General features: G+C 32.3%; 2 protein-coding genes across 2 annotated transcripts; one reads left to right on the forward strand and one right to left on the reverse strand.

The window, feature by feature from the left end:
• Positions 1-4059: 4059 nt before the first annotated feature.
• LOC140176482 (uncharacterized) lies at positions 4060-4979 on the forward strand. The gene is made up of 2 exons (XM_072208027.1): positions 4060-4142; positions 4266-4979. The coding sequence occupies exons 1-2, from the start codon at positions 4079-4081 to the stop codon at positions 4760-4762; spliced, it is 561 nt and encodes a 186-aa protein (XP_072064128.1). The 5' UTR covers positions 4060-4078; the 3' UTR covers positions 4763-4979.
• A 523-nt stretch (positions 4980-5502) lies between these two features.
• LOC112719984 (potassium transporter 1) lies at positions 5503-10011 on the reverse strand. The gene is made up of 9 exons (XM_025770761.3): positions 9836-10011; positions 8994-9237; positions 8478-8723; positions 8331-8381; positions 7976-8236; positions 7726-7778; positions 7525-7639; positions 7007-7261; positions 5503-6583 (listed from the first exon to the last, which is right to left on the reverse strand). The coding sequence occupies exons 1-9, from the start codon at positions 9878-9880 to the stop codon at positions 5622-5624; spliced, it is 2232 nt and encodes a 743-aa protein (XP_025626546.1). The 5' UTR covers positions 9881-10011; the 3' UTR covers positions 5503-5621.
• Between the last annotated feature and the right edge of the window lie 396 nt (positions 10012-10407).

Consider the following 10407-nt stretch of genomic DNA (forward strand, 5'->3'; position numbering starts at 1 on the left):
ATGTCGACAAGAGGGGGAGACTGTATTCTTTTTTCCTTAGTCAGGTTTTTTTTCACGAGGTTTTTCTTGACAAGATTTTTAATGAGGCAGTCTCCAAGGATATTGTAATCTTTTTCCTTCACTAAGTTTTTTTCATTGAGTTTTTCTTTAATAAGGTTTTAACGAGACATAATTCTAAATGGTCATCTAAAGGGAGTGTTTTGATAAGAATGAATGAGGTGGATGCCCATTAATAACATGGGTGGCTCAATTTTTCCTTGGTAGAATACTCATATTACGAAGAGAATTTACATTTAATAAAGGTTGAAAATAAGGACCTATACATATATAAATAGGAATATGATACGAGACAATAGACAACAATAATAAAAATATTTCTCTCTTTCTTTATAATTTATACACTACATAAACTCTTCTCTTTTCTCTACCTCGCTATCTCTCCATAAATTTGAGTTATATATATATATATATATATATATATCACTTTTATTATAATATTATAATGAGATAATAGTATTGATAAATATTAATACTAAAATTTTTTATTTATATTTTTTTTATTTTATATCTATTTTTTCTTCTTTATTTATTTATTTTACAACAGAATACGCACCAATCTGTTTCTATTAACGCATCAGTTTTTAATTTATTATAGTCAATTCTCTCTTATGCACGGCTTGAATTTGAATATTTGATAAATAGATAATGTTACATACTTACATTATCAATATCAATAAATGCTAAGTAAAGTCTTATATAAGAAGTTGAAAACAGATTTATACTTGAATTTGGCCCAATTTTTCAATTTTTTTTTTCTTTTTAGTAGGACATAAAATTGATTGATAATAATATGAAGTGTTTTAAATTATAAAAAGTCATTAACAAAGAGTAATATTGTTGGTTAATGACACACTTAAAGATGTGAATTATGCTTATAGATGTAAGAATTTTGTTGATAGGGCGCCATGAAAATCTTCCCAGATATTTAGAAAGGTTAGGATGTCTTCTCTAATTTTAGTTGAATAATTTTATCTACCCCCTAAACTTTATATATATTGTTGTGCTTTCATCTATCCTCACTCAGTCCTCTGTCCTCGCATAATCATCATGAGTTCTTTTTTTTTTTTTTTGGTCATAAATCATCAACATGAATTGATTCTCGACTAAATCCCTATAATGGTCCCTGAGATTGACGCCGTGCACCAAAATCGTCTCTGAGATTCCAATTGTACTAATTACGTCTTTGAGATTGGAAAAATTGCACCATAGTAGTCCCTGACCCATTTTCCGTTAACGACGCGCTGACGTGGCTTGATGACGTGGACCTTTGGTGACACGTGTCACCTTATGGTTTGGTCACGTGTAACAGTATGATGATGTGTCGGTCAATGACACGTGGCATGCTGACGTGGATGGGTATGCCACGTGTCACAATACTATTGTACCACGTGTCAGATTATGCCACGTGTCGCGATGCTATTTGTCCACGTGTCATCCACTATGTCATCGTTACATGTGCACCAAATTAGTCCCTTACTTTGCATCAAATGACTCATTTTAGTCCCTGAAATTGAATGTCGTGCACCAAATTAGTCCCTTCATCAGTTTTTTCTCATTTTTTTATAACTTTAAAATTCTCATCATATATTTGAATATACTAATTTTAGTTTTATCTTTTCACAAATTATTTAAATACAAGTGTTTTTATAAAATATTTTTCAAATATTAGTTTTAATTATACAATTTTTTTCTTCAATATTTTATTAAAAGAATTATGTAAGATATTGATTTAATAAAAAGTGTAACTTAAGAGTATAATAATATTCCTTAATACAATTTTTTTAATATTTAACACTTTAATAAATATTTTAGAAATACTTGATAAGACACTTATTAACTAATATAAATTCATTATTATCATCCATTTTAAGAATGTCTGATTTTCCATATAATTAAATTCTCACTAAATTAATAAGATAGATTTATACTATCGATTATAATAATTCATTTTATCTATAACTTAGTTAGGCGGCTTTTTCATATATTACACTATTAATCAATACAAGTACTTATTGTAACCATGACTTGAACAGTATTAAAACAGATACAAATAAATACAAGAGACAATAATAAAGTTTTGGTTTTAGTTAACATATACTCTAATGATACAAGTTAACATTATTAATTAAAAAATTTATTATAAAATATGTATAATAAAAAATATAATTAAAATTAGTGTATAAAAAAATATTGAGAATTTTAAATTTATAAAAAAAATGAGAAAAAACTGATGAAGGGACTAATTTGGTGCACGACATTCAATTTCAGGGACTAAAATGAGTCATTTGATGCAAAGTAAGGGACTAATTTGGTGCACATGTAACGATGACATAGTGGATGACACGTGGACAAATAGCATCGCGACACGTGGCATAATCTGACACGTGGCAAAATAGTATTGTGACACATGACATACCCATCCACGTCAACATGCCACATATCGTTGACCGACACATCATCATACTGTTACACGTGGCCAAACCATGAGGTGACACGTGTCACCAAAGGCCCACGTCATCAAGCCACGTCAGCACGTCGTTAACGAAAAATGGGTCAGGGACTACTATGGTATAAATTTTCCAATCTCAGGGACGTAATTGGTGCAATTGGAATCTCAGAGACGATTTTAGTGCACGCCGCCAATCTCAGGACCATTATGAGAATTTACTCATTGATTCTCCATTGTCCATACACGACATACGTTTGAACTCTTTTGGGCTTGAATGCCTGACTCTTTATGCTGTTTGTATCCTATTTTGTTTTTGGACTGGCCATTTTTGTTTTATTTAGTTGAACTTTTTGTTTTCTCAATATTAGTCTTGCATTATTCTTTTGCCCAACTAATAATACTTTCAATTAGAGCAAGTCTTATGACAAAAAAAGCAATCTCAAACCCAAAAAAAAATTGTAGGGCTAAGCCCAATACCAAAAAATTTGAATCAAGTGATTAGATTACTAATCCATTTAAGTAACTGTCAGAAGTCCAAATATATATTAAAAGTCTATGCAATAATTTATTGGTCAGAAGATTCGATCTACGATAAATTAGTCTTTAGCCTGCTAAACTGGAGAATACCGTAAAAAAAAAAAATTAACATTTTATATTTATTTGACTAATGTTATATTTTGGGACAATAAACCTGAAAGCTAATACTATTCTTTTCTATATAGCTAAATTTTTTGTCTTAAACTTTTCAAATACTATTGAATGTTATTTTCATCTTTAACTCATTAAAATTATTAACAATGAATGTATATCTTCTTAAATACTAAGTCTGCTTTTTTTCTTTTTTTACAATTTAGTAAAGAAAAAAAAAGGACTAATGTCCTCAATCTTTTATCATCAAAGAAGTCAACAGTTTCTGCAGTTTTAATTTTATTGTTCTTAAATTTTTCAAATAAAAAAAATTTATTTACAACGTTTATATTTAGTATTTGTTGCATGTGATATTTAGGGTAAACACCTAAATTAGAAGAAATTTTAAATCGAATATTTTTTTTAATAAAATTTTACTCTCTTAAAAGTTTTTGATAATTATTTTTGATAGACATATAAGTCTCTAACAAATTTTATTATAAAATAATTAAGTCTCAAAATATAATACTATAAGATAAATTAATCCCCTTTTAAAATAATAGTAAAACTTACCTGATAGAAATTTTTTTTAAAGATTTATAGAGAATACGAATTTATTAAAATCAAAATATTTGTATTATGAAATTACTTTTTCAAGAAAATTTAAGTTAACAACATAAATAAGTATATCTCTTACAATTTGATACAAAATTCTTTAAGTATTAATTTGAATATTTAATCTGATGTTTATTATACGAATTTGATTATCATGTGTCTTAAAACTACGTATTAAAATTATTACTAGTAAAATTTTATCTTAATAAATACACAAGAAGTTTACTAAAAACTAAATTTTATATTTTTTTCTATAAAATATTTTGAAATCTGACCGTATATGTAAATCAGCTTTGTTGTTAATTATTTGTAAACGTGGCTCTTAAAATGTGGTGGATGAACAACGGTCAAATATTTGAAAAAGGCAAAAAGAACGAAAGAAAGAAAGAAGGTCCAGCCGTCCCCGTTAATGAACTCTACCGTTTCTATTATTTAATATCTTGTTATTACATTTTTCATTATTTCAAAGCATTTTATTCAGAATGTTAATGTCTCTCTGTTAATTTGATGAAAGGCGTGATGATAAAAGCTGCCAAGAAACTCAACAAGCTTTGGTCCAAAAAGAGAAAGAAGAGGCATCAAATTGAGCATCATTACTATTACCCTCCTCCTCAACGGCCGCCACCACCACCACCACCACCACCATTTATCGGCGAGTGTCGGCATTGCTGTTATTGCTCCAGCTCCACTCAGCCATCAGCTCCACCTTTACCTGAATCGTCATCGTCTTTGTGGCTTGAAGCTGAGCGCAACAACAACTATGGCACATTCTTCGCACAACCACAAGAACAAGAAGAAGAGGCTTATTACGCAAGTGAAACGCAAATACAAGAAGAAGTAGCCATGGCAGCTTCGGAACCTGTTTATGGTGTTCCGGTGCTGCCACTACTACCTCAAACAGATACAAGAAGAAGAGACAGATCTCGCCGTGTTTATGGCTTTGGCGCTTACCTGTTTCAATGCCTCTGTCCATGTTTTCGCATCAGAGAAAGTGATAGTAGTTTGAATTGAAGTCGGTTACGCTTTTGTAGATTCCAATTTACCATGTCAAGCATAGACTCTTCGTGTTCCTGTAATTGGAATGATAATGGTAGAGATCTATGCTTGACATAGTCAATTGGAGTCGATCGAAGTTTCTAGTAGAGTTAATTCGAATAATCTCATACAATGCTTGTTCTTTTGTATTAGTGTACCCAAATAGTTATACAAATAAATATTATTGTTGAAATAGCATCTTTAATAGCATTTCATCAAACAAATTAGTCTAGTTAAAAATGAACAAATATATAATAACTAATTTTTATTTAGTCAATGTTAGAATATAATTAGGATCAATTAGAAATATTTAGTATATTTGAATATTTATTATAGAATATTACGTCTTTATTATTACGATTTTCTTAGCACCTATAAATACCCTTCTATATTGTATAATTCTAGATAACTTGAATATACTCAATAATACACAAATCTTTCCTCTAGTTTAGTCTCTTGTTTCTAACCGTCAATATTAACTAATTTTTTTAAATATTTTTCTTAACCTTCATATCTTGGAGGATTTAGAGTTTAAAGTTAAAATTTAGGATACAAAAATAATTAAAAAAAAAGAAACTGATATTTATTGAAAAATAATTGGTTTTCTAATTGAATTTGTTAAATACTACAACCAGAAATTAGTCATGTTAGAAATATAATGCACCATATATGTAACTACAAGAAAATTTGTAAATGATAGCATGGACACATAGATGAATGATGAAAATTCTATTATATTGATCTTGAATCTTGATCACTAAGAGTTCACTATAACTATAACTGTGTCTATGATTTTTACAGGTCTGACTAATCTTCATTATCTGTATTGAGAATTTCAGACATAGTAAACCATACCAACCTCAAGCAATGAAGAATGGGCTATATTCAAAACAACATCAGGCTCTCTACAATTCTTGCTCAGAAAAGCAAAAACAACATCTATTGCAATTTTCTTTACTATGGAAGATGATTTCTTTGCCTTTGCATAGGAATGTCCAAGCATATATGTAACACCAGATTCTTTAGCATTCAAAATCTGCATAGACTCATTCTTCAAGGGATTCTCTTCATCACCATCATGATTCTCTTCAGCATTATGCATCACTTGCAAAATACTTGAAGATTGGAACTCTTGTTCTACATTTGTGGAAATTTCATATGTTGATTCTGTATTATTGTTCTGTTCTTCCTCAGTTTCTACAAATTGTACTATAGTTGATACCAATCTGTTCTCAAAATTATAATTCTCCTGTTGTATGTCCTTGTAACCATACCTCACAATGCAGCGAAACATGGCGAACTCCTTAGGACCAACCCTACTAACAATCAACCGTTCATCCTCGCCGACATAAGGGACCGGAACAGATTTTACACAGACAAAAACTAGCACCTGATGGAATGCAGGCAAGTTTGTGACAAAATGGCCAAACATGGCAGGGAAACCAGAAGCAAGATTTGTGTACATTAGTCCTATTCCCGGCACGCGAACCATGCCGAGGGACGGCCCCATAGACAGTATCCTGTTGAGTGAAACCTTGTTTTCCACATCAAATTGGTGTTTCTTCATTGTTCCATAGTTCCATGTGTACATTATACACATGAAAGTGAAAGATAGAACAAGTGGAATCCAACCTCCTTCATGAACCTTGCAGATGCAAGCTGAGATGTAAAGTAGTTCAATTGATCCAAACACTACCAAACATGCAATGGCTTTTATTATTCCTTGCTTCCAAACAATCACTATTACTAGTGTCATCAAGCATGTTGTTACAAACATAACCGTCGTAACTGCCAGCCCTACAGATCAAGCAATACAGTTACATTTTTAGTTACCAATACTGAAAATCATCGAAGTTTAGCTCATCAAAAATGCTATGTGCACCCCAAAATCAGCCACCATGCATTTCTGTATAAATACATTTGTAGTTTAACTCAATTTTAATGTGTATTTCAACATGTATTTTATACTGGTGGCTAATTTCATATGTGCTTTAAGGTGTCCAATTGCATATTTTGAAAATTTATTGTGTAAAGTGCATTTTTTCCCTGGCGATTAATTTTGATATATTGACAGTGTAATATATTTCAACACTGTGATCCAATCATGTATTGTCACATAAGCAAATATCTTCGACTCTAATGCCTGACTCTTTGAGAGTCAGGCATAAGTGCGTCAAAATTAAATTCATTATCATAATCAATGTGGAAAAAGAAGTGTACCATATGCATGTCCCATCCTATTAGTATCCCTTAGGCCAATTGTAACAGATAAACAAAGGCACATCAATATCCAATTGATTTCTGGGATGTATATCTGCCCATATATTCTGCTTGAAGTATGAACAATCTTCACCCAAGGAAAACAATTCAATGCACAACACTGGCTTATAATGGAAAAGGTAGCAGAAATTACTGCTTGGCTTCCTACAATGGCTGCCATAGTTGCCACTATGAACACTGGCCAAAACACACCTTCTGCAAGGAAATAAGGTAAGGGATATTATTACATAAGATTAAAAAAAACAGGGTAAATTACATTGATCTCTCCTGAAGTTAAGTGACATTATCACACGTGATAATTACACAAGTGATTGTTTCCACGGCTTGAACGCCATGATCTTGAAATCACACGAAGACAACTGAACCATTACTCCAAGGCTCCCCATTCTTAAGAGAGGTCAATGTAATTTATACAAAATAAATTGAAAATTTGGGGTAAACTGAAAATGAATACTTGCCTGGTATGGCTTTGTAGAAACTTCTCTGAATGTCATCATGATGCTTAGAAAGGAATGCAGCCTCACCCATATATGCCAGAATGAGGCAGGGATATACTAGACATGTGAAAGCTATCTGAAGATTAAACTCATACCGTTTTAGAAGAATTCCTTTTGGTGTTACTACATCAAGTTAGTTAGAATCTCTACTTTCAATTTTACCTTTATTGATAAAGCCGAAAAATGACCCAAGTCGGCGAACATGGTCTCGACACCTGAGAGAGTTTCAAGGAGGAATATCACTTCCATAACTCGAATTGTCACTGAGTAAATAACTTAAGACCTAAGGAATTGTCTTTGGAAAAAGAGACAGATACCAGAAAAGGAAAAAATGTCTATCTTAGGAAAAAAAAAGACACCTATTTCTATGTTTTCTGTCCTTAGACACCAAACATAACTGTGCTATAGGTACCTGTGATTGATAGCACCACGCCACCTAACGACAACCATCCTTCAACGCCGGTTGCTCGAATGAACCTTAACATGTAGAAAGGAGAAAGTGCAAGATATATTTTTGGGTTCCAGTGGTATATATTGTATATACCAATGCCACTGATACATAAAAGCCATGCTGCAACAATTGGTGCAAACAAGAAAGCGACTCTATGTGTGCCGTGATGCTGAATGGAGAAAAGTCCCACTAAGATGATGCATGAGATCACAACAACATAATCTGCAAGACAAGACATAAACCATGTCTAGTTTAATAGATTGTGAAGGGATAATGTAGTGGTGGATTTGAAATTAAAGAAGATTCATGAACTTACTATCATGGAGGTGGCTGATTTTAACTTTAACACCTGATACTGCTGAAAGAACTGAAAGGATGTTTATAGAATTGAATTCAATGTTGAAGTGTGATAAAAATCACTTCATGAATTTAAGTATGTGATAGCATATTTCAGATCAACTACCTGAAATCGCCGGAGTTATGACACCATCACCGATTGCCATACATGTTCCAAGAAGAACAAAGATCAGCAGCCCTCTCTGGAACCTCGGATGCTTTTCGAAGAACAACTTCAAAAGTGAAGACTGCCATGTGTCTGCAGAATCTTGTGTGGCATAAGTGGACAACTTCTCATCTGTTGGTTGTTGATTAGGCAAAATACTTAGCCTCGCGTTTCGGCAGAGAAGTGAGTACAATGCAAAGGTACCTCCTACACATAATGAACAATTCTTGCTTACAATTTCAGCCTCAAAAAGTAAAAGCAATCACATAAACATGAAATCTTCTATTGTGATTCCATGAAACATGTATGACTCTGTTTGGAAATTTCAAATACTTGACACACAAGGCAAACCATAAAGTGAGACTTCACAAATCACACTTGAAATTCCAAACACAGACAAATATACAGAAGCTAGAAGAGTGATTTTTGCCTGCACAAGAACTTGGCTTCGCTAGAATTGTGTTGCAAGGTTTCTACCTTCCCCATTGTCATCAGCAGACATCACAATGAAGACATATTTGAAGAGCGCGATAATGGTAAATGTCCAGAAGATAAACGAGAGAACGCCGAAAATCTCCTCATCATCTTCTTTGAGACTCAATTTCCCTGAGAATGTAGTCTTGTAAACATATAGAGGTGAGGTACTGAGGTCACCATAAACTACTCCAAGACTCTGGTAAGCCAGAGTAAGCACGGTTGCACAACACCCCCTCTTTAGATTCTGATGCAGCCAACCAAACACAACAATTTGCACAATTCAAATTAGCCCCAAATGCTATGTCTCAAAATTTTGCACATAACTTTCATTGGAATGTTAATGAACAAAATTCCTAAAGTGAAACATATGACTTTTGAGGAGGTCAAATGAAACATTTGGAAACAGCAAGGTGAATACATTAACCATCTCATAATACACAATGTCTTAGATAAATTCAAAAGGAAACAAACCCCCTATAGAATCCCAATTCAGAACTCAAAAAATTCCCCTGTTTAAACCCCGCAACAGCAATCAATATATGAAAAGTTGCAACAATGAATCTACTCAATACCCTCATTAGTAATCACTAATTAATACTCCCATATAGACACCCCATTATCCATTAAGCTCAAAGTTTCAAACTTTGTTCATGGGAAGTTCAGAAACTCTCAGAAAGGAAGCACATTACACTGCAAAACATTCACATAACACGATAACAATAACTATGTATATATATAAATATAATGTAAGTTGACAAGAGACTCTACATTATGAGCACTAAACTTTATCAAAACCAGTAACAACAACATTAACAACAACAATAATAAAAAAAGTGGGGTACCTGCTGTGATGTTCCTTGTTCCATAACTTGGTGAGATGGGTTCATGGCTTAGAGAGAGAAGCTATGAGATCAGTAACTGAGGAAGTGATGATAGTCAGAGAATGAAAATTTATATATAATATTTTGAGAGAGAGAGAGAGAGAATGAATGAATGTAAGGAATGAATAGTAGCAGCAAAAAAGAGAAGTAGTAGAATGGCAATGCAAGTGTTGTGTGTTTGTTGAGTCCTAAGAAGAAGTTGAAAAATGCATTCAATGCTGTCTTTGACTTTGGTGAATTTTCATTAACCAACCTACCATACAATTTTCCTTTGCCATATCAAGTTGTCAACGATAATAAGTAATAGTACTTCTACAGTTCTACTTCCTCTTGGTAAATTTGTGATAATCACAATAAGATTGGAAATAATTTAAGAGCTATAATGATTATTTTTAAGTTAAAAAAGCAATTGTGTATTTTTTTTTCCTTGGAAATAATATGAGAGAAATTACCTATTAACTAATGAATATTGTGATGTTTTTGTTCCCAGACAAAAATTTTTGTTCGGTTTCAATTCGATTTTTGTCAATAAA

Source organism: Arachis hypogaea, chromosome 11, assembly GCF_003086295.3.
Source record: "Arachis hypogaea cultivar Tifrunner chromosome 11, arahy.Tifrunner.gnm2.J5K5, whole genome shotgun sequence".
Lineage (NCBI taxonomy): Eukaryota > Viridiplantae > Streptophyta > Magnoliopsida > Fabales > Fabaceae > Arachis > Arachis hypogaea.

What these genes read in the sequence shown, in the direction of transcription:
- LOC140176482 (XM_072208027.1), top strand. Translation starts at nt 4,079, where the DNA reads ATGTGGTGGATGAACAACGGTCAAATATTTGAAAAAGGCAAAAAGAAC. An exon ending in GAACGAAAGAAAGAAAGAAG is followed by an intron (nt 4,143 to 4,265) that starts GTCCAGCCGTCC and finishes ATTTGATGAAAG; the next exon opens with GCGTGATGATAAAAGCTGCC.
- LOC112719984 (XM_025770761.3), bottom strand. Translation starts at nt 9,880, where the DNA reads ATGAACCCATCTCACCAAGTTATGGAACAAGGAACATCACAGCAG. An exon ending in TGCTGATGACAATGGGGAAG is followed by an intron (nt 8,724 to 8,993) that starts GTAGAAACCTTG and finishes CATTATGTGTAG; the next exon opens with GAGGTACCTTTGCATTGTAC. An exon ending in CGTGGTGCTATCAATCACAG is followed by an intron (nt 7,779 to 7,975) that starts GTACCTATAGCA and finishes AAACTCTCTCAG; the next exon opens with GTGTCGAGACCATGTTCGCC.